This window comes from Ursus arctos, unplaced genomic scaffold, assembly GCF_023065955.2.
Source record: "Ursus arctos isolate Adak ecotype North America unplaced genomic scaffold, UrsArc2.0 scaffold_17, whole genome shotgun sequence".
NCBI lineage: Eukaryota > Metazoa > Chordata > Mammalia > Carnivora > Ursidae > Ursus > Ursus arctos.
The window spans coordinates 38,647,402-38,671,562 of record NW_026622841.1 but is presented as its reverse complement, the minus strand read 5'-3'; the positions used below and the strand labels follow the sequence as shown (position 1 = coordinate 38,671,562).

Here is a 24,161-nt window from a genome sequence, read left to right as displayed (position 1 = left end):
ACTAAAATGACTAATTTAAATTCCAAATCAAGACTATTTTACTATGACAATAACTAGTTAATTGTTAGGCAGTAAAATTAAGTAGAAAATGCACTAGCCCCAAAACAAAAGTCCTGGGGTTTATGACAAATTTTTGTGAAAATTTGGACAGGTCACTAAATTCAGGACTGTGCTTTCCTGCAAAATGAGGCAGTGCCTTGACCCTTATTTTCCAGTTGCTGAAAACTGTCATCTCTGACTGTGTTTCTAATTATTTTTCTTTATTTGTAGGATTTTAATATAATTGAGGAAGCTCTTATCCGAAGGGTCTTAGACCGGTCACTTCTGGAATATGTGAATCACTCAAACACCACATAATTTTATTAAAAGGAAAGGAAAGGAGACCATACAATTGCACCATTTGTTAAGATGCTGCTTGAACAATTGGAGGGGAATTGGCAATATTCGATGGGCAAAAATGTACAAGACTGTTATACGTTTGTCCATGTTTATTGTTATATTGCGTTTTAAAACTGCTTTCATTTTGATGGCTTAAATCTGTTTTACATTCTTGAGTTTTTTAGACACTTAACAACAAAAAATAGTCTCCATCAGCCATTAATATATGGAAGAGAAGGCAGGATATGTGGGTGAGGGGTCTTTCTTGCAAATTGGATGATACTGTGTGTAATGCTACATATTAATAACTACTATCATGGTTGAGCAAGATAACTAATCTTTGTTCTATGTAAAAAGATGGAGAGTGAAACCAAGTGTGGACATTCAAGGAAATACGAAATCTGTTCTAGTGCTTATCTAATCTCTAACAGAATATTATGAGTAGCCTTGTATCAGAGTAGGAGAGGAAAATTTTGGAAGTCAAAAAAGTCCACTTAACCAAATTGTAAAACATAATACTGTAACAAAATAAATTTTGTGTTAGGAACGTATACTTAATTCTTTGACTTTTTATAACTATGCACAATAAGAATTTAATATTATATTTTTCAAATATTTGTAGCTTATTATTTAGAAATATTTCTATAATATAGGCAATTTCTTAAGAACCTTCAACTGATATTTATAGTAGAAGTGTTCACATCCATAATTTTTAGTGAAAAACCCTAAGGGCTTTCATTTTTTAAAAATTTTTTTCCTTTAGAGAAAACACAAAATATAAATACTGAAAACCAAACAAAATATAGGTCCTTACATCATGATAAGGAAACACTGTTCTAGAACTCTGCCAGCCACTCTGGTTGTCCTCTTTTTGTCCAGTCACAGTTATCAACCCTCTTCCCAAATTCCACAGAAGTAACCACTACAGTGATACCCATTGTAACCACTTCCTTGTGTTTCTTTATTAGTACCCAAGTGTGTATCTCTATAGACTATATTTTAATCTTATCCATTTAAAATTGTTTTATTGGCTACATCTTCCACATCTTTTTAATCTGTAGGTTCTCCCTTCTTTCTTTTCCTTAGGATTTACTGAAGAACTTGGTGTCGTGGCCTGTAGAGTTTCCCACAGTCTGTATTTTGCTGATTGTGTAGTCACGGTGCAATTCAGCACATTCTTTCCTCTGGATATTGACACATGGATCCAGATGTTTGAATAGACTCAGGTCCAGTTCTTTTTGGCAAGACTATAGGTCATGGTGTGTTCTTTCATTAGGGGGCACACAATGTCTTGTTCTCCCTATTTGTGATGTCAGCTGAAATTGATACTCAATGCCTACATCCATTGATTTATTTTGAGTTGGAGGATATTCTAACTCTATCATTTCTCTTTCATTTATTAGTTGGAACACTTTTATAAAGAGTTGTTCCCCCGCCTCTACTATTTGGTTAACCCCTGGTCACATTTGTACAGGAAAGAAAAAGTAAATATTTGTATTTTCCTTTCATTTACTATTTTTCAAGATAATAAACTTGCTTCCTATTACCTTCCAGATAGCACTTCTTTTTTTCAGTGTTATGAACTCATGGATTCAAACATATTTGATAGGCTTCAACCCGTTTCAAATATTACCTTATTGAAGTCCAAATTGTCCCATCTTTGGCCATTGGGAGCCTCACCACCATTGCCTCTGAGTCATTTGGACACTACACTAGCTGTCTTATTAGCTTCCTTGCTATCCCAGAAGACAAGATACTCCAGGCTCAACTTGTGTGTTTCCTGCCTCAGACCTGGAATGAGCCATTTCTCTAAGAAGCTTGGTTACTTTCAGTGAGAAATGGTATTTCAAAACCGTAACCAGGGCTCTAAGGAGGCTCATTGCTATTCGATTGGCCATTGTTTCTAGGAGAGAGGTAGGAAATCTCTATTTTTTTTAATAAGATAAAACACTTTGTGAGTTTATTGTGAAACTTCCAAATCAAATTGAGTACTACAGAGTTTTTACTTATTCCTTTCTATTACAACTGTGTTGCCATTTTCTAGACTGAGAATCCTGGTTTTCAAGGACACAGAGCATGATAGAGTTAGAATATCCCACAATTATTCATTTCCTTTATTTACCTTACACAGGCAGCAGCCACAGAATAACAATGCTAATAACAACCATCACCAGTATGATAACTGAATCAATTAAAATTTTTTCATTTGCTCTTCCCATTCTCTATTTCTAAAAGTCACACTGTGTCAGCATTTCCAGAACATATTTGTATAACATACTATGCTCTCTCCCTTCTATCCCTCATTTAGGTTTAGTTCTTCAAATAACAATATATTTAGCGCTTGCTACTAGTGGTTATCTGATGGCTCTATTTTTCATATCTGGCTCTTGAATGACGAATCCAGGATGTAGAATGACGTCTCTGTACTGTAAGCAAGCAAAGGAAGCTATGAAGACTAGTGATAACAACCGAGGATAAAATATTCGGCTGTAGTTAGCTTTTTAATTGTCATCACTTACGAACTTTGTTCCTTACACATAAATGTAGTCATAATCACGGTGCCACCAATTTTTTATAATAAATTATCTATTCCTTCTTTAAAGATTTTCTTACTATTCTGCCATCCACTGTGAGGTAATTAGAAAAGCGTAAAACCAGACAAAATCTAGAGGGCCTTATTCCCTCCCTTTTAGACACTGGTTTCGAGCTTGCTTTTCACAGCTGCAGGCAAATAAGTACAGATTTTTAGTTTCACAAGCTCTTGTCCTGCAATTTGGATGGGTCATCCAATAAAGCAAAACCCGCTGGACAACAAGTGCAAAAAGAGAGGAATTTTTCAGAGATAATCAAACTGAAAATCTAGTCCCTAAAAAATAAAACAATATATTTTTGAGCATCAGTACTGACTATCCAGAAAATAAATCCTCGTTAGTTCAGAGCAACACAAAAGGCATCTTTAAGTCTGTAAAACTTGAAAAAACTTTAAAACCTGGATTTTAAGTAAAGCTTTAAAAAGTCATCTACCACTATTAACCTCAGCGCAGCAATTCTGCAGCCTGTCCCTGGATTCCTCTTAGGATAATTTTGCCACCTACAGGACAAATGAGGTGCTGGCCGCCTGAATTATTTTGCCTTCTGAATTATTTTGAGTTCTAAAATGGTGAAGTGCAAATACTCATTGTTTTCACGGTGCCTTTAACCTTTTATAAAAAGGAATTTATAATTCATTGTTTTAAAAAATGAAAACCATAAATCAAACCATCATGCTGTACACCTTAAACCTTATACACTGATCTGTGTGAACTATTTCTCAATAAAGGGGGGGGGCATAATGAAAACCAGTATTTGCAGTTGTTGACTACTAACAAAAAAGTTCCACTCACTTTCTTTATAGCGCCTCGAGATGCATTTTTTCCAAGGCTTTATAAGGGAAAAACGGATTCACGTGTTATTCTTTAAAAGCTAAAGTCTTTTTACCCAACAAAAACCTATGGAGGTTTTCCTTCATGTACTTTTTCACCCAAGTTTCTAAAATGTAGGTTGAAAAATTGGATAGTGAATCTATGATAAACAAAGCTTCAGATCAGATCTCCTAAGAGATCCTGTCTCCAGTGTCGTTGCTTCATTTCTTTTCCTGGTGCTAGGTCTCTTTCATTTTGAAGTGAGGTTAATCCAGTTATTAAAAGTTTATGATATCATCATTTGTACCTTTGGACACTGAAGTTATTTTAAAAAGTCACTAAGAGAGTTCTTTTATTATTCAATTGCAACAACAAATCTGTTTAATGATCGGAATTTAAAATGTACATTTCTTTTCCTTCTGTAAATATGTATTATTGTTAGAAATAAAGAATGGCAGGACCATTGCTTTCATTAAAATATCCACTGTGTCTGTTCTTAAATATGGATCTTGATAATTTTTTACAAACTTCGCTTTTTAAGTTGTCATCATTTGGCAATATCTATCACAAGCATATACGTTCATTTTAGGCCAATGGTTCTCAAATGGGGGCAGTTTTGCCTTCCAGGGGACATTGGCCATGTCTAGACACATTTTTGGTTCTCATAACTGGGGTGTGCTGTTGGCAGGGATGTGAGTAGAGGCCAGGGATGCTACTTAACATCTACAATGCATAGGACAACTCTCCACAGCGAAGAATTACCTGCCCAAAATGTCAATAGCGCTGAGGTTGGATTTAGGCCAAGGTAATGCTGAGCGTCATGGAGTTAGTACTAGTTCGGTTTCCAAGGGGCTTCATTGAAATTTAAAAGGTAAGATGTAAATGGGACTCTATAAATCCTACCCCTTGCTAAATACATATGAAATTTTGGGTGGCAGTAGCTATCATATGTACCCCAAATGAGAATATGTTCAAACATATGAAAGCTTTTTGGATTTTTCACAAGAAGAGGTACAGGCCAGAACACAGATGTTATTGACATGACCTCTGATGACTGTTTACTGAAAGTAAAAGATAGAGGCAACCCAGAATGGGTTGAGAAGACTTACCTTTATCACCTAGATTATCTTTACTGAAGATAAGACAAAATATTGCAGAAGAACACCTATGTCCGAGATCCTTGAAGTTAAATATTTAAATTTCTACCTTATTACTGGAAAATCATTTGATATTTAATCGTGGTGTCAGAGAAGGCCACATATGGGTCTTGATTAAGGCTAGTCATTGCCGAAAAGCAGCCATATGAGAGCCCAGTGAAGGTGAGAGATTACTCAAGATAGAGTAGGTCATGCTGTGATTACAAACAACCCCTAAACCCCAAGGGTCACCTGAAGTCTACTGTGGATCTTGGCTATTCTCCAGACAGCTGTTCTCCAGCCTCAGAATCCCAGATTGTTTTGATCTCATGGCATTTGTATATTACCATGTGCTTCCCCAGTCACCCCTTACCACAGTGGGCTGGAGAGTTGGTTACACAGGTCATTTCCACTGAACATTTCATTTGCCAAGGCAAGTCATGGCCAGATGTAATTTCAAGGCAGTGGGGGAAATGCAGTCTTCTTGGTAGAAGAGAACTGGATATTGAGATATAATAGTAATGCCAACCATGAAAATAGAAAGCCAGGAAGAGCTGGCAGAGACCAGGAGGTCTACAGGGAAAAGGTATTAAAAAGACGTGGGGAGGGGCGCCCAGCTGGCTCAGTCGGTAGAGCATGATCTTGGGGTCATGAGTTTGATCCAGGAGAGGCAAAAAGCCAGAAAGAGACTAGCTTTTAGAAACATAATTTCGCCATTGTAATTTTTTGCTTAATTTTACTCAAAGTTTAGGATCATTTTACCAAATGAAAGATCTTTCAGTTTCTCAAACATAAAACAATGATTTTGTCTTTTGAGTCACTTTTTCCTTTTCATTAAAAGAAATGCCAACTGTGTTCTCAGTCCCTTACACATGTATTTTTTCTGGGCCCTCCCCAGATGTACAGAATTAGGATGTCTGAAATTTTGATGAATTTATCAGCAAATTATCAAAACGTATTCAAATCCATCCATTTCTCACCATCTCTGTGATTACAGTTTTAATCAAAACTATCCTGACCCTCTGCCCTGCTGTACTCTCACGCTCTCTGTCTCTTAAATGAATAAATTAAAAAATCTTTTTAAAAAAGGTCAGGGGCGCCTGGGTGGCATAGCAGTTAAGCGTCTGCCTTCGGCTCAGGGCGTGATTCCGGCGTTACGGGATCGAGCCCCACATCAGGCTCCTCCGTTATGAGCCTGCTTCTTCCTCTCCCACTCCCCCTGCTTGTGTTCCCTCTCTCGCTGGCTGTCTCTATCTCTGTCAAATAAATAAATAAAATCTTTAATAAATAAATAAATAAATAAATAATAAATAAATAAGGTCAAACTCTTATAAGTGAACTCCTACTGTCCTTTGACAGTATTTCGAAAGTGTGTTCTCTAAATATTCAGTCTTGAGGCATGCTGGTTTGAAAACTATCTTAAAGAGAGAAGTAACAACTTTCCAATAAAAAAAATTGTAATCATCTAGACAAACTCTTAGAAACAGAAAGTAGAATGGTGGGGCACTTGGGTGGCTCAGTTGGTTAAGAGTCTCCTTTGGCTTAGGTCATGATCCCAGGGTCCTGGGATTGAGTCCCACATTGGGCTCCTTGCTCAGCGGGGAGCCTGCTTCTGCCTCTCCCTCTGCCTACTGCTCCCCCTGCTTGTGCTTATGCGCTCTCTCTCTGTCAAATAAATAAAATCTAAAAAAAAAAAAAAAATTAAAAAGAAAATAGAATGGTGGTTGTTAGAGGCAAGAGGGAGGGGAATTTGTTGGTTAATGGATATGGCGCTTTAGTTTTAAAAGATGAAAAAGTTCTAGAGACCCATTGCATAACAAGGTGCATATGGTTAACAGTATTAAACTATGCACTTAAAAATGGTTAAAATGGGGGTGCCTGGGTAGCTCAGTTGGTTAAGTGTCTGCCTTCAGCTCAGGTCATGATCCCAGGGTCCTGGGATTGAGCCCCGCATGGGGCTCCCTGCTCAGCAGATAACCTGCTTCTCTCTTTCCCTCTGCTGCTCCCCCTGCTTGTGTGCAGTCCTCTCTCTCTTCTCTATCAAATATATAAATAAAACCTTTAAAACAAAATAAATCAGTGAATTAGCCAATAAAGGGATAATTTTCACTTAAGTCACCTTTAAAAAAATGGTTAAAATGGTAAATTTTACGTTATATATTTTTTTACCACAACAAACAAACAAACAAAATTGGTGTGTGGGTAAACCAAATACCATGGTGTATATAATACTATGCCACCCAGTTTGGGAAATTATAATTGTCAGTGAAATTTAGGAAAGAAGTATCATCTCACTGGTAAAGTTCTTGAGATTTCAAAAATAAAGTATTTAAATATAGAGACTGAAAAACTCTCCTCCCTGTTGCTATTTTTTCCACCCACTGGTCTCTCTCTCCAGACTTGGGATAAAGTTTAAGGCACACAGCTTTGTTTGCTTCTTCCCCCCCCCCCCCATTTGCAGTGGTTGGATGTTCTCTTAGATATTTATTGTTTCGAGTCACCAACCTGGGTTTGTATCATTTAATTATAGGAATTTTGATTGGACTCTTAAGAAGGCAGTTTTTGTTCTTGTTGCTGGTGCTGTTATTATTGTTGTTTTTCCCACTAAGTATCTTAAACTCAAATAATTCAGTGTTGTGGACCACTATGAGGGAAGTATGCCTGAGGCTAAAGTGAATCCAAGAAAAGCAGAGCCAAGAGGAAGTGAAAAACTAAATCCTGATGATATCTTTTGAGCATCTGGCTTCAAACCCACGTCATCTCGGCTTTACCACTGGAATTATGTGAACTAGAGAATTCTATTTATTGCTTAAGCCATTTTAATACTTGGATTTCTTTCACTTACGGTGCAAATAAACTTGACTAATATGGATTCCATGCAATATTTCTGCATTCTTAAAATGCATTTCCCCCATTACCTAGTTCAATTTGGATTCTGTAGTGTACAACCTTAGAGTCCCAAGTGATATAGACGTGGACACCAGAAGTGGGATCATTGTTTCAGATCATCAGAGAAAATGCAGGACTACCTGAGCTGTGGCCCTGTGGGGGGTTGGGGCAAGCACAGAGTCCTGCATTGTAGGGTGAGAAATTGAAGATTTTGTATGTAGATATAAAGCCATTGCCAACACTCTATCCTTAAGTTTCTTGCTTAAGGCATATGGCTGTGAAGGGCAAAGCTTTAGAAAACTTAGCAGCAAAATGTCAATGGGTCAGCCTGCCAGTTATCAGTCTATTAATTCGAAGTTCCAAATTTATTCTTTTTGCTTGCTGTGTGAAAATAGATCTGGGCCCTGAAATGTTTTTCCTTTGCTTGCTGGCACAATAATAGGTCTTTCCAACAGAGGGCACTAGAGAGAAATTGCAGGAGGAAAAGGGTTTTGTTGCCCAGTTCCGGTTTGCTTGCTTCCCATAACACACAGGGCCAACTCCAGCTTCTGCAGCACGCTGTGGCCACAGCACCCGGCAGACAGCATCTTCCTCCAAAGTGCCCCTGGATGATTTTGTAACAGAATGCCTCCATGAGACGTGTCTCCATTAACAGCTTTCCCTTGCATCCTAGAGGATCTATTTCCAGCGAGTTCTACCAGCGTGGTACCACAGAGACTCTCTGCTATCCAGTAAACCACAGCTGGGTCCTCTGCAGCAAGGTCTGGATCTCCATCCCACTGGTGGTGGCGCCCTTCTTTGGGTACTCTATTTCAAGTCTCTTTTAATTTTTTTTTTTTTTTAATATAGAATGCTTCGTGAATTTGTGTGTCATCCTTGTGCAGGGGCCATGCTAATCTTCTCTGTATGGTTCTAATTTTAGGACTTGTACTGCTAAAGCAAGGATTCAAGCCTATATTCTTCACAGTCCTCTTTTCTTCTTATACCAATCCCCTATTAGAGTGAAAAAAAATTTATATTAAAGTTTCTCTGGTCAAATTACTGTGTGAGTTCTTTCTCCTGATTATACCCAGACTCATAAATCAGATTATGCTGATTTTTCCTGAGAACCTTCAATAAGGTACAACAAAAAATTTGCATGTACCCATCAAGATTTTCCTGAATGTGAGCAGAAAAAGAGGAGTTGGGAACTAATAATGCTGAGGTCCAAATCAAGACAGACCAAAGTGCAGAGAAGTCAAGTTCTCTGACTTGCTGCTTCTTCTCCGTGTAAGATTGAAATGCTGACTGTGAGAGTGGGAGATCCTGTCAGCTACAACAGGGAGGGATTAATGGAGAATGTGGGGTACCCTGATACATTGGGCCACACCACAGTGCCTCACCCTGGCTCCCCTCCTGACAAATAGGATGACACTGCCATTGCAAACTACACTGGCCTGGAATTCAGTTTGGAGGCAGGGTGCTATTCTAGAAAAGAAAGAAGAGTTCTCTGCCAGCCCAGACAGTTTCTTCACCCATACTGTCCTGAAATAGTTTGTCAAACAGAGTGCCCTGGGTATGTGTGGTGCCCGGAGTTGTTGCTAATGAACAGACTATCTATGAGTAGAGCCCAGCCTTGGCTCTTCCACTGAGCAGTCATGCTGACCTGATAAAGTTTTTGGTGTCTAATTTTAGGAAGTTGACATAAAATGAAACTGATAGACAGGTGACTATGGTTTTATTCAAATTTGTAGCACCAGCAAAAATCAAACTGTGTAACAGGCCTGTGATGCACTGAAATCAATGGCACAGAATGTCCTAATTCTTTAGATGGCCTCAGGCCATTGTTGCACCCCATACAGTTAACAAGTGAATTGCAAGTGAAATACACCTCTCCTCTTTCCCTGGACAAGTTGTCTACTCTCATGTCCTTTTAGGTGTTCCCTTGGTGATAGGAATGATTCCATCAGGCAAGATCAGAGAGCCACATTAGCTGACAATAGAATTCTCACTACTGCCAAGTCAACCAAATGATGCCAGTGAGACTCAATGGTTCTCTGCTTCGCTTCATTAACTCTGTCCAGCAGCAAATGGTACATATCCTGTGATTTCTTCCCCTCTCTCCATGTTCTAAATGAAAGTTTTCATAGTAGTTGTATTTGCTCTGCATTGGGGTACATAAGAGGTAGTTGATAGGGATTACATTTATGATTTAGTCTAAGGCTATAGGATCATGAGATATTACAACTAGGTCAGATTAAGATTCAACTAAAAGAATAAAGTTATTTGAAAGAAAGGTGTATATTTCTGCTTGAGAGTTCTTCTATTTCTCTCAAAATTAGGCTTTGTTGCTTTTTAAAACTGGTGTCAGGCTTTTGCCTCCCCTGTTATGCTGGAGCTAATCTTGTTATAGTTGTCTTTATCTAAGCCATGTGCCCAGAGGCTGTCGATAAATGTGTGAAGTAATGGGAGGGGGGGAGAAAAAGAGAGGTTTTAACTTTAAATTTCTCTCAAAGATGAAAAAAACCAGCAACGTCCAAGAAAAGTTGAAATGTGAGTTAAGTTGTTGAACTCTATTGCCACTTCCGGTCTAACCAATGGCTCTGCTTCCCAGGACAGCATAGTTTAGTCCGTGAAACAGTTTCAGCTGCATTCAAAATGTCTGTTTCATTTTTGGTTTGGTCTCTCTACTGACTGGCTTTCTCTGGTTGGGCAAAGGAATAGGGTGCTGTCCATCATGTTAGTATACCTTCTAAGGTAAGGCACAAATAGAGATTGACTAGAATATAGGGATCTCGTTGAAAAGGAAAAACAAAGCTGGGGGCATCACAATGCCGGATTTCGAGCTGTACTACAAAGCTGTGATCACAAAGACAGCATGGTACTGGCACAAAAACAGACACATAGACCAATGGAACAGAATAGAGAGCCCAGAAATGGACCCTCGGCTCTTTGGGCAACTAATCTTTGATAAAGCAGGAAAAAACATCCGGTGGAAAAAAGACAGTCTCTTCAATAAATGGTGCTGGGAAAATTGGACAGCTACATGCAAAAGAATGAAACTTGACCACTCTCTCACACCATACACAAAAATAAGCTCCAAATGGATGAAAGACCTCGATGTGAGACAGGAATCCATCAAAATCCTAGAGGAGAACATAGGCAGAAACCTATACGACAGCAACCAAAGTAACCTTTTTCATGACACATCTCCAAAGGCAAGAGAAACAAAAGATAAAATGAACTTGTGGGACTTCATCAAGATTAAAAGTTTCTGCACAGCCAAGGAAACAGTCAAAAAAACTAAGAGGCAGCCCACGGAATGGGAGAATATATTTGCAAATGACACTACAGATGAAAGACTGGTATCCAAGATTCCAAAGAACTTCTCAAACTCAATACACGAGAAACAAATAAACAAATCAAAAAATGGGCAGAAGAGATGAACAGACACTTTTCCAATGAAGACATACAAATGGCTAACAGACACATGAAAAAATGTTCAAAATCATTAGCCATCAGGGAAATTCAAATCAAAACCACACTAAGATACCACCTTATGCCAGTTAGAATGGCAAAAATAGACAAGGCAAGAAACAACAATTACTGGAGAGGATGTGGAGAAAGGGGATCCCTCCTACATTGTTGGTGGGAATGCAAGTTGGTACAGCCACTCTGGAAAACAGTGTGGAGGTCCCTTAAAAAGTTAAAAATTGAGCTACCCTATGATCCAGACATTGCACTACTGGGTATTTACCCCAAAGATACAGACGTAGTGAAGAGAAGGGCCATATGCACCCCAATGTTCATAGCAGCATTGTCCACAATAGCTAAATCGTGGAAGGAACCGATGCCCTTCAACAGATGACTGGATTAAGAAGTTGTGGTCCATATATACAATGGAATATTACTCAGCTATCAGAAAGAATGAATTCTCAACATTTGCTGCAACATGGACGGTACTGGAGGAGATAATGCTAAGTGAAATAAGTCAAGCAGAGAAAGACAATTATCATATGATTTCTCTCATCTATGGAACATAAGAATTAGGAAGATCGGTAGGGGAAGAAAGGGATAAAGAAAGGGGGGGTAATCAGAAGGGGGAATGAAGCATGAGAGACTATGGACTATGAGAAAGAAACTGAGGGCTTCAGAGGGGAGGGGGGCAGGGGAATGGGATAGACCGGTGATGGGTAGTAAGGAGGGCACGTATTGCATGGTGCACTGGGTGTTATACGCAACTAATGAATCATCGAACTTTACATCGGAAACTGGGGATGTACTGTATGGTGACTAACATAATACAATAAAAAACATAAAAAAAAAAGAATATAGGGATCTCAATTCTACCTTCTTGGGAGAGTATAATTGGCACACATTGGTACTACATCCCCTCTGTTTTAATCAATTATAGCATGGAAGCTGGATTCTACATGATAAATGGGGCTACTAAGGCTACAAATAGGAATATTAGTAAAAATGACAGCTGTCCAATAGTACATAAAATACTAATAATAGGAAATTAATGTTATTAAATAGCATGAAAAATACATATTCATAATGACATTTATGAAAGACTTGAAATGTAACCGTCCCAAACTGGGGTGGACTAAAAAAGGGTAAATTCCCTTATTTTTCATACTTGATATTATTAATCTCACTTTTGAGTTTCTATTTGTGTTAATTTGTAGAATTATGAAGAGAGGATTTAAACTCACAATGACAAGTAACTTGGTTCCTTTTCTCTGGGGAAGAGGAACCACTTTTGCAGTGTTTCATCCTCCTTTGCCTTCCTATTTCCTCCTGAAGTGTTGATTCTGTCAGGAAAATCCATCGGGGTCCAATCAGGAAAGAGAGCTCTCGGTAAGAAGTTCAAAAGAGGATGTTTAATATGAAAAACAATTACAAAGATGTCAGGAGAGGGGTGCCTGGGTGGCTCAGATGTTAAGCGTCCGCCTTCGGCTCAGGGTGTGATCCCCGCGTTCTGGGATCGAGCCTCACATCAGGCTCCTCCGCTGGAAGCCTGCTTCTTCCTCTCCCACTCCCCCTGCTTGTGTTCCCTCTCTCGCTGGCTGTCTCTATCTCTGTCAAATAAATAAAAAATCTTAAAAAAAACAAAGATGTCAGGAGAGCTGAAAGACCATGTGTGACAGCGGGCCAAACACAGAAGCCACTGAGAAAAGGCAAGGACTGACCAGCAGGCTCTGGGACCCTAGAAGGAAGAGTGGTCTTCTAGAAGTTAAAAACATGGAAGAAATGAAGCCACAGCCAGACGCGGAGAGAGAGGGAGAAATGCCTTGGCTTCTTCCTTCTAGTGTCTCATCAGCGTCTGCCATTGGTTGAATATAGACAGAAGTCAGTTGGCAAGAGAAAACGGGAAACCTGCTGTAAGGGTCAGCTCCAGCAATACATGCCCGAACAGGTGACAGGTAGGGAAACAGATCTGATAGTCAACCAGCAAATGTTTGGCTCAGATACTTTGAGCTACAAGTAACAAAAGAGCCAACTGAGAATGATTTCAAGTCAAAAGGCTTAATAGGAGGTAGGACAGTTTCAAAGTTAATTAGATTATTAGAATGACTCAACTACAGTAAAGATCTGCATTCCTCCCATCTTTCCGCTCCACCATGGTCAGCGTATTGGCTTATTCTTGGGCTTGTTCTTTTCATGGTTTCATGATGGTTGCAGAGTCCCAGGCAGCACAGACAGACAAGAAAACATTCAGATGTAGCATGGAAGTGTTTATTTCTATTTGCTTGTTTTTTTTTTTTAAATCAGCAAAGAAAGGCACTTGCTGAAGCCCTTCAGAAGAATTGCCCTCACACATCCTTGGTCATAACTGAATCACTTGCCCAGGCTTAAACTATTGGCAAGAAGAAATGATTTATCTCAATCATGCTATTTCCCCTTGAGTTGGGAATGTCCTCCTGGAGGACATAGCCAGTAAAAAAAAAGAAGATACCTGAACAAAAACTGTGATTTATTAGAGTGGGGGATGGGAACAGGGTTTATAAATGTTTGTTGATGGGAACATTGTGCCCTGTATGGTTTCCCTTTCACATTTTTATTCACTTGACCTCCTTCCTACTCAGCCTGAGGCATCCATCTGCCTGTGTGTGTGTGTGTGTGTGTGTGTGTGTGTGCGCGCGCGCGCGCGCGTGCGCGCGCGCTGGGGTGAGGTGGGAAAAAGAAGAGATTAGGATTCATTCATCAGGAATGTAAAGAATGTTGCTCATTTAAAAAAAAACATTTCCAAAACAGGCTTAAACAATTAAATTATATGCCTTCAGCAAATAAGTTATTTATGTACATGGTCAGAACTAAGTTAAAAATATTTAACAACTGGAACCAAATGGGCACTGGCCACTCAGGACAGACTATTGCCCAATCAGAACAGGCAAGCTGAAAAGGACTAGCAGAGCCATACTGGTGCAAACCAGCTGAATGTCGACACTGCACATGGTACCAATTAAAAAAGATACCAAAGGGTAGACAGGGAAACATGAGCCTCCCTCCCATTCCATCTCCCAGCTTCCCAATTCGCTTCTTCAAAGGCAAGCAACAACTTTTACCAGCAAAACAGACTTTTGAGGCTCTGTAGTAAGACAAAGCCAGACTTTGTGAAGAGAGAAATTAATTTTCTAAATTCATCTATCCCCTCTTTTAGTATGTTAATTACCTGGCCAAGTGGACTTGGCTGAAGAGTTTTGCATATGGGGGGGGGGGCCGGCAATTGGCAGTAAGCAGCAAGGTAGAAAGGTCCATTCTTTCCAGTCCAAGGGACTGTGGTTGGAAAAGAAAGGTGGACTAGGGGAAAGGTGTATTAGATAGGTTGAGTGGTGAGGGCTGGGGAGCTGAAAGCACATTGCTTTATAGGTTGTGCAGAACCAAGCTAGGGGTCACCACTTCTTGCAAATTCAGTGACAAGGGATGTTTAGAAGGAATGACTCTCCCTCCCAGAGTGAGAGAGGAGAGGGTCCGAAGGGATGCCATGGACAGTAACTGTGTTGAGAGCAGAGCAAGAGGGGCCTTCTGTGTTGAGGATCAAGGAACGAAGATGATTGCGGCAGAGCTTCAGAGGGTTCTATAGTGTTGGTGAGGCTGAATCAACCAGGGTATGCCACAGGGCCTTGATCCAGCTGAGACAGGCAGGAGTAGTCTTAAGAGCAGGTACCAGCAGCAGAATGCCCAGCACACATTGCATCTCAGAGAGGAGTCAAAATTAGCCTCCCTGCAGAACAGTCCAGCAAGAATTCAAAGGAGACCTTGCAGATGTCAGGACGGAGATTCTCCAATAGCGTCTCAAGTTTATGTCAGCTACCCCTGGTCCTCCCTCTTATTCTTCCAAATGTCATTTTGAGGGGAGCATACTGAGAGAGATGGAATATTGAAAGCTTAAGTGTTTTAACCAAAATGTAAAGGAATTGATTAAATTATTGCAACAGACCAAGTTTATCAAGTTGGCGTAATATGTAAGGTTTTCTCCCTATTACCCAAAGGCTGAGGATATTTTATTTACACAGATGAAGGTATTTTGAGTAAATCTGTGACATTGACATAAAAATATCAAGTAATTTTTCACATGAAATGCTGCCAAGACAGCAGATTGTGTCTTTTGGCCATTATGGTTTATTTGTCTAAGCTTAACGCTCAGAGAGTAACCGCATTTTCCCTATACCCACATTTTTGATGGATTTCCACATACTAATAACTATATGCTTACATACACCCTCAAAATGGCTTCTTAGAATATATGAGGAAGTAATGCAAACATGTTTGGATTAGGGCATGAGTAAAGCTGCCAGGGAAAGAGTGAAGCAAATAAAATTAAAGTCACAAAATTAATGTTCTGGTTAAGGATTCCCAGTGAGTAAAGGGAAACACTCTATTTAACAGAAAATACACTTTACTTCCTAAAGTGGTCAAAATGAGTGATATATGATTGGAAATGTATTATCAAAAAGGTGAAGTCTGAAATCCAAGAACCATTTTATAAATAAATTTGAAAAGTACCTGGACTACTGCTATTTGGTGTCCCTTCTGTCAAGTGCTCTTTCTCCTCCCAGGAAATCTGAAGCTAAAATTAGCTTTCCTGCTCTGCTTCCAGTATTCTCACTAGGGAGGAAAGGGAACAAAAATACAAAATGTTGTAGTCTGGTAAAGGGAATTAGCTGTTCATTGGACAAACGATTCAGTGAGTATTTTTCTAGGAATTGTCATTTTAAGATGCACATTAAGACCCACTTCCTCCATCAGGTTTTCTCTAAACCCATACCAATCCAATCCATCCCACTTCCCATCCTCATTATAGTCACTGTTTATGAAAAACACCACTTTGGCAAATACCATTCTTTGTCCTTTCATATTGTTACACACCCAAGAGTGTAAACTAGTTGAGAGTGAAGTTCACGACAGACACCTGCATAACATCTAACAGTTCCAAGGACAATGTAGACAATAAATGACAGAATTGAATTAGCTATTCAATGGCTTCTCTTTCTGATTCACTGAGACTGTGGTGGAGAGCTTTAACAAAGCATGGTAATGACATCTTTTTTCTTGTCTGAAGCGAATTGAGGATGCTTTATGATTTTCCAGATTTTCCTTAGCTCCTTTCATGTGGTTGTGACCCCATCTTACAGATTTATCAACTGTGTGCATATATCTGGGAACTAAGGGCCCACTAAGAAAAGTAGAAATATTTAAATTAGTGAATATCGTTGGTGAAATGCTTAGATCCATGCTTCTACCTCACTTTTTATTCAAAGCTATCAAAAAACAAAGGCGTTGGTGGCAGAAGACTGCCTTTGCGACTGTAACTCCTCAGACTGTGTTAAGGGCGAAAGTTCAAACCCTCTCAAGGGAGCTTATTTTTAATTTTTCCTCCCCAAAGGACCAAAATCCCATAACGGATATTACTTGGTTCATAACACATCTTGACATACATTCTGTCAAAGGCAAATGGTAAGGACCATACCTTTAACGTTAGACAACGATATTTTTTGAGGAAAAATTCCTGAAAAACTCAATGTATGTGAGAGAAGCGGTGAGAAATGGGGTCCCGCTGGAGGGAGACTGCGGGGGGTGGGTACTGGTGGGCACCGAGCTGTTTATGTCACAACCCGCTGCTGGAGCCACGCGCCCGTTGCTATGGAGGCCGCCCTCCCCACCCCGCCCTCTCCTCACTCCTCTGTCCCCCTGTTCGTCGCCCTCTTGTGTTCGGTGACCCCCCCGGGCTGGCTGCAGGCAGCGCAATGCCACGGGAGAGCTGCCGGAGCGGGTGGTGGGATCCCGGTGCACCATGAGCCTCGGGCCCGGCCCCTTTTCGGGCCGATGAATACTGAGCACTCCGCTCACCATTCCCCTCCCGGCCTCCGCGGCGAAGGCGGCAGCGGCCGGACAAGAAGCCCGAGGACGGCGCGGGACCACTTCACCAACCACGCCTGGAACGCAGCTCTCTCAGCCGCGCGGCTCCAAGACTCCTAAGTAAGGGGAGTGGAGGGGCGGGGCGGGGCAGGCAGCAGCCGAACTGGGTGGGTAGGGCCCGGAGGCGGGACCGCGGTGCGGGCGGGGGTCGGGGGTGGGGGTGCGGGCGGGGGTTGGGGGTGGGGGGCAAAGGAGTCGGAGGCGGAGAAGACGGCCGGGGGCGGAACCGCGGCCGCTTCGTGGAGCCAGGTAAAGGAGCGGCTTCAGGCGGAAGGCCGCCGGCTAGGGGGCTTCCTTCCTTCCGGAGCGGAGGGGCGGCTTCTCGCCTGCTCCGAGCCGGGGTGGAAGCGAAAGTGAAGCCACCGGCCGGTTGCTCCACCGCCGTCTCCCGCCTGGCACCGCCTTCCGCGACTGCCGGGTCCGGAGGAGCAGCCTCCGGGGCCGGCCCTCGCCCGGCGCGTGCGGCCCTAGCGTCTCGGCGTTCGGCCCCGCCCCGTGCCGCCCCGCCCCCTTCCTGGCGCGAGCCGCTTCCTGACGTGATTCCCCTCCCCCTCCGGGTTCGCGTAGAGTCGGGCCCCGGGCCGCCACCGCCAGCTTGGCCGCTGTCGCCGCCGCCGCTGCCGCCATCTCCTTGATCCCCCATCCCCCGCCATGGCCGAGGAGCTCTCCGCGGCCACGTCCTACACCGAAGATGATTTCTACTGCCCTGTCTGTCAGGAGGTGCTCAAAACGCCCGTGAGGACCGCGGCCTGTCAGCACGTGTGAGTAGATACCTCCTCCCCTGCGCGGAGCCGGGTAGTCGTTTAGGCCCCGCATCCAGCCCCGGACCCTCGGCTGCGGCCTGGCGGGAGCAGAGCCCACCGCGACCTGCCCGAGCGCCCCTCGGCGCGGAGGGCGCGTTCCGGCCCGCCCTCCTCCCGAGCTCGGGGCAGCTTCCTGGGCCGGCCCCTCTGCCCGAGCCCCCGGCGCCCAGCCCCCGGGTATCCCTCCCTTGCTTTCGCGCCCCCGGGGCAGTGGCCAGGCTCGTCCGGGTCGTGTCTTCAGGCCCCGGAGCCCCCCTTCTCCTCCAGGCCCGGGAGGAATTGCAGGGAACGTGGATCCTTTTTGTTTCCTAGCAACCTGAGTGAAGGCTGGGGTGTCGAGTGTCAAAACCGGCCGAAGGTGCCGGCACGAGCCCGCTCCCCCCAACTACCTCCTCTCTGTGACCTGCCCTGCTTTAAAGTTTTCCCTTCATTCAGAACCTTGGGCCATTCTTTCCAGACCCAAGAAGTCTTACCTAACTTACCTTTCAACCCTGCTTCACAGACCACCCTTGAAAAGGTTCTCTTTCCTTTAAAATTCGGTACATGTTGGAATGATCTAGAATGGGTTTTCTTCTCAGATGTTAGAACTGACAGGATTTCCGGGTATTGAAGTGATAGCTTCCCTTTGTTTTACCCTTCTGCTTATTACTTGGTTACTACGAAGGTGGAGATAGGAAAGGAAGATTGCTGTTTCATGGAATGAACTGAAGATAAGGCAGTCTAACTCCAGGGGTGAGGGAGAACACAAAGGGATTAGGTGAGGTGGCTTGGTGCTGTTTGATTTGGCATATTTATAGGAAGAACTTCGATAATTTTACAGACGACTAAAGTGTCAGTAAGGGTTGGCAGGAGCCCTTCTTGTAAAGATATATAGCACATCTGACAAACCTGGCTGCTGATCAGGGTCCATGGGGAACTTTTTAAGTAAACATACCAATCTCCGTTCCAAATTTACAAAAGAATTTCTGGCAGGTGAAGCCTGGAAATCTTTATTTGAAAAAACATACTCAGATTTGAAAGTTCTGTGTGTTTACAAATAGCTGAAAAGAGTGGAACAAGTTTATAAATATATTTCTCTTTTGACCTTTTTTTTTTTTTTTGAGAGATAGGTTCTATGATTTATGTAAAGAATGGATTCAATTTGGGGTTCTTATTCAGGTATTTTATTATTGTTTGATACCATTTTTCTCACTCTGATACTCAATATTGACTGCACTTTTTACCTTATTCCTATTCTGCAGTCGTCGTGTGAGGTAGAAGTGTGTGACTTCATTATAGTTGTGCCAGTTATGTTTTGCTGTCATGGGAGATGAATGACGGTCTGAAATTGCTTTGGTATTTGATTCAACGAATGCAGATTGTTAAGAGAAATATTCTGAGATGTTCAGTGCACAGCGTATAACTTTTTGGCCTTTAATCTTTAGGTATTCATTATTATAACTTGATGCCTTTCCTGTGTTTGTGCTGGCAGCGGGTGGACAAAAAGGAAGGTAGGAGGTCAGAGTGAGAGGAAGTAGGTGTTTCTGGACAGAATCGTTTCAGTTACCCTTTGGGTCATTGACCTCATAGAACTCATTGTAATCTTCAGCTCTCCTCAAAATTCCATGCAGTTTGCTGTAGTTCACTTCCTTTGCGGGGGACATTTTAAATCAGACTAATTTGACTTGACATCAGTGGTATGGAAAAGAGAGTGGACATGATTGTTGAGGACCTTTTTCTAATCATCTCATTGGACTTGGATATGATTAGACTAGATGTGGAATTGAAATGTAGAGTAGATTTTGTTGGTAAGAAGAATGGACACTTACTGCTTCATCACCCTCCTCCATCCCCTCCTTTATTAACCCATCTCCCTCTCTTCCCAAACACACAATTGCTCTAAGGTTCAATGTATTAAGGCTGGGGAGGAGGGAGTTTTATTTGGAAGGGATGGTAATGGTGGAACAGGGTCTTGATTAACTGGAAGGAGTTTGGTGGGGAAATAGAATTATTTAAAATAATCTAGTTTACTATGTCATTTGCTCTTCCTTTTTCACAAAGGACAAACCTGTGCCTTTAAAAATATTTATATTTAGCTACAAAATCAGTTTTTGGTTCATAGATAGTAAGAAACGAGGTGATAAGGGCTTTGGGTCACTATGGATCTGTTAGAAAATGAAAAATTTTCATCACCATTTCAACGACAGCAGAGGATTTGCCCAATGACTATTTTAATGAAAGGAAGAAGTTCATTATCATTAGAATAACTTCATCATAATATAAATTTCTGTATAATCCCATTTATTCCTTCAAACAACAATTGTTGAGTGTTTTCTGTGTGTCAGGTACAAAGAATACAAAGTGCTGTTTCCCTGGGGACTGTTAATAGTCTAATGGAGAAGACCTAAGCATGAATGTGATTGATACGGAAGTTACTTAGGAGGAAAATTTTATGTGAGCATTGAGAGCAGCTGTCTAAATCAGCTTATGACTAAAGGGAAGATTTCCTGGATGTAGTAATACTTTAGGTCAAAATTGGTTAATCAGGGTTTGTTGGGGAATACCCTAATTGGGTTTCCAGCATATGCAGACACAAGGAGGGGTTACAGAGGATGACTGTTTGCAGGCTGAAGCCAAAGGATGAGTGTAGTATAGAGTTTAGAGATATTGGCACGACCTTTCCGTGTAAGCCACTTTGAGCTTTTTCCTGAATGCCTTTTTTCAGAGGAGCAGCATGATCACATTTCAGTTTTAGAAAGTTTACTTTAGTAGCAGGACCCAGCTTGGTGTAGTGGTGAGACTAGTGAAGAGATGATTCATTGCTGTGTTAGAGAGAAATGGTTAGAACCTGAATCAAGGTAATGATAGTGGGAATGGAGAGGAGATTGCTGACATTTTAAGGAGATCCATGTAAGATTTGATGATGCCCAGTAGTTCAGTGTATGTATGTGGATCTGGAATACATGGAACTAAAGCTGTGAGTATGGATGTGGCCACTGAGGGAAGTCTGTAAGTTGGAAGATAGCAGAGGGCCTAGATAGGACAAAGTGCTGAAGAATGCATATTTAAATCTGGAGTGGAGAAAGTGCAGCCTGAGAAGAAATGCACAGGATAGGAGGAAATCCGGCATAGAATGTGACAGTATGGAAACAGAAGAATTTTAAGGAGACAGTAGTCAGCAGTGTTAGTTACCTTAGAGTGATCAGATGTAGTATTTTAAAAAGCAAGTAAAGATGAATTAAGAGTATTAAAGTTGAGGGGTGCCTGGATGGCTCAGTCGGTTAACCATATAACTTCAGCTCAGGTCATGATTCCAGGGTTTTGGGATTGAGTCCCACGTCTGGCTCCCTGCTCAGCAGGGAGCCTGCTTCTCCCTCTCCGTTTGCCCCTCTCCCCTGCTCATGTTTTCTCTCTCTCTCACTCTAGTAAATAAATAAAATCTTAAAAAAAAGAATATTAAAGTTCAGCAGGTATTCAAAGTAAGGTTTCAGAAGAAGGTACAAACTGGCATAGTCGTAAGGTATTTCTTTCAGTGTTTTCATTTTAATCTTCAAAGGCTCTTTGAATCAAACCTCTCCTCTTTCCTGTTTTGAGTGGTTAAGGGAATAACTTTTGTACATGGCTAAAAGTAAGCTCCGTCACAGTGAAAATTACATGTAATAAGTTGATGCCTTGCCAAACTCTTAAAGATGGAATCCTTTTTTTTTTTTTTTCTAAGAATTTACTTACTTACCTGGGGGGTGGGCAGAGGGAGAGGGACAATCAGGCTCCCCGCTGGGCAGGGAGCTGAAAGTGGGGCTTGATTCCAAGACCCTGGGATTATGACCTCAGTTGAAGGCAGGTGCTTAACCAGCTAAGCCACCCAGGCTCCCCTTAAAGGTGGAATCTGATCTGTTTTGGGGCATCTCTGTAAGGAGGCATCTTTAAAAATGAGCTAATACAAATCAGCTTTCACTTCTTATTAGGCACATACTTATATGTTTCTCTATTGACCTGCTTTGGGTTGTCCAGTTTCTAAATTTTAAGTTTATATTTCTTTTTCTTTTCTTACTTATTTTTAAAGATTTTATGTATTTTTTTGAGAGAGAGAACACAAATGTGTGCGTGCACTAGGGAGTGTGAGGGTGGGGAGAGGCAGAGGGAGAGGGAGAGGGAGAAGCAGGCTCCCTGCTGAGCAAGGGAGCCCTATGGGGCACTTGATCCCAGGACCCTGGGATAGTGACCTGAGCCGAAGGCAGACGTTTAAATGACTGAGCCACCCAGGCACCCCACATTTCTTATCATTTTAAGAACTTTATTGATACCTTGTTGTTTGAGCAGTCATGCTCTAAATACTTTTAAAATTCTTCTTTCCTACAGACTTGTTATAATTCTTAAAGCCAGACAGATAGCTTCTTGCTGATTTAATAAATGCTGCTCTAGACTGTCTTTTTTCTTAAGGGTTTTAAGACTTTATCCAAATTCTCTTGACAAATATTTATAAAATGACATAATTAGAAAACAATTATGCTATCTACTTACGTAACAGAAGGTTGACTTAGTTTTAAGTCCTAAAGACTAATTTAAAATCTCTGATTTTTTTTTCTCTTTTTTTTAAATTTATTTATTTTTTTTTTTTAAAGATTTTATTTATTTATTTGACAGAGATAGAGACAGCCAGCGAGAGAGGGAACACAAGCAGGGGGAGTGGGAGAGGAAGAAGCAGGCTCATAGCGGAAGAGCCTGATGTGGGGCTCGATCCCACAACGCCGGGATCACGCCCTGAGCCGAAGGCAGACGCTTAACCGCTGTGCCACCCAGGCGCCCCTGATTTTTTTTTCTCTTAAGGTTGTTGTTTTGGGGAATGATTTTGACTATAGACTAGGAAGATAAAAGGTGCTAGATTTTAAAGTAAGATGTGTGTGTATATTATATGTGTATATATGTATATATATGTATATATAGGCGTGTGTGTATGTATATAAAAATACACATGGAATATTACTCAGCCATAAAAAAGGATGAGATCTTGCCATTTGTGACAACATGGATGGGCCTAGAGGTATTAGGCTAAGTGAAATAAGTCAGACAGAGAAAGACAAATACCATATGATTTCACTTACATGTGGAATCTAAAAAACAAAACAAAGGAACTTATAAACAGACATATAAATACAGAGAACAAACTCATGGTTGCCATTGGGGGATGGCCTATGTAAGTCAAGGGGGGATTAAGAGGTATAACTTCTAGTTACAAAATAAGTCATGGGGATGAAAAGTACGGCATAGGAATATAGTCAATAATGTAATAATATTGTGTGGGGACAGATGGTGACATTTATTGTGGTAGGCATTGAGTAATATATCCAATCACTATGTTGTACACCAAAAACTAATATAACATTTTATGTCAACTATTCTTTAGTAGTATAAGTATATTCATTTTCAAGAATATGAAAAACTTACTTTAACAATTGCAACTTTTTTCTTCCCAAAATTAAAATAGTTTTATTTTTCTATTTATAAAAGTTACTTAGTGCAGAGTGCACTAAGACGTAAGGTATGAAGGGAAACTCACAGTCATAGCACCCTGATTGAGTTACTTCTAAAAATGTTATAATCCTTACCACAAAATTGGGGTAACTTGCAAAATGCCAATTAGTACTCTAAAAGTATATCTGTATTCCAGTATCTTTGCCAACTTTTCTTTCTTTTTTTTTTTAGCCTTTTTTGCTAGTTTAATAAAGTTTAAAATGGGGGCACTTGGGTGGCTCAGTCAGTGAAGCATCTGCCTTTAGCTCAGGTCATGATCCGAGGGTCCTGGGTTTGAGCCCCTTGTGGGGCTCCCTGCTCAGTGGGGAGTCTGCTTTTCCCTCTCCCTCTGCCCCTTCCTCCCGCTCCTGGAAGCGCACGCTCTCTCTCTCTCTCTCTTCCCCCCCAAATAAATTTAAAAATCTTAAAAAAAAAGAAAGTTCAAAATGGTATCTATTTTTTAAAAAGATTTTATTGAGAGAGAGGGAGAGGGCATGCACAAGCTGTGGGGTGGGGCAGAGGGAGAGGGAGAAGTAGACTCCCCACTGAGCAGGGAGCCTGATGGGGGACTCTATCCCAGGACCCCGAGATCATGACCTGAGCCGAAGGCAGACACTTAACCGAATGAGCTATCCAGGTGCCCCTCAAAATGGTGTCTA

General features: G+C 41.4%; 2 protein-coding genes, 1 long non-coding RNA gene and 1 other non-coding gene across 13 annotated transcripts in view; 2 read left to right on the top strand and 2 right to left on the bottom strand.

The window, feature by feature from the left end:
* RNF125 (ring finger protein 125) overlaps window positions 1-4,257 on the top strand; it is a 35,127-nt gene extending 30,870 nt beyond the window's left edge. Inside the window, exon 6 of one of the 2 annotated variants that reach the window (XM_026496158.4) lies at window positions 1,465-4,257. In XM_026496158.4, coding sequence (XP_026351943.1) covers window positions 1,465-1,533 — 69 coding nt within the window. In that variant the 3' untranslated portion in view covers window positions 1,534-4,257. Of the gene's footprint in view, window positions 1-270 lie in introns of both variants that reach the window. The other variant, XM_026496157.4, reaches the window with a different exon arrangement.
* LOC113253323 (uncharacterized) overlaps window positions 1-17,267 on the bottom strand; it is a 30,632-nt gene extending 13,365 nt beyond the window's left edge. Inside the window, exons 1-3 of one of the 3 annotated variants that reach the window (XR_007189929.2) lie at window positions 17,141-17,234; window positions 15,797-15,898; window positions 8,663-8,797 (exon numbers count right to left, since the gene is read on the bottom strand). This is a non-coding gene — a long non-coding RNA (uncharacterized LOC113253323). Of the gene's footprint in view, window positions 1-8,662; window positions 8,798-13,513; window positions 15,154-15,796; window positions 15,899-17,140 lie in introns of those variants that run through there. The other 2 variants (XR_003315335.4, XR_008959709.1) reach the window with 2 other exon arrangements.
* Window positions 8,644-8,746, bottom strand: LOC113253584 (U6 spliceosomal RNA). The gene has a single exon (XR_003315475.1). It is a non-coding gene; the product is annotated as a U6 spliceosomal RNA (small nuclear RNA).
* The window catches only part of RNF138 (ring finger protein 138), a 44,748-nt gene continuing 37,594 nt past the window's right edge, over window positions 17,008-24,161 (top strand). For 4 of the 7 annotated variants that reach the window (XM_057313158.1, XM_026496152.4, XM_044382909.3 and 1 more), the window contains exons 1-2: window positions 17,180-17,269; window positions 17,777-17,970. In XM_057313158.1, coding sequence (XP_057169141.1) covers window positions 17,861-17,970 — 110 coding nt within the window. In that variant the 5' untranslated portion in view covers window positions 17,180-17,269; window positions 17,777-17,860. Of the gene's footprint in view, window positions 17,270-17,392; window positions 17,459-17,776; window positions 17,971-24,161 lie in introns of those variants that run through there. The other 3 variants (XM_026496154.4, XM_057313157.1, XM_057313156.1) reach the window with 3 other exon arrangements.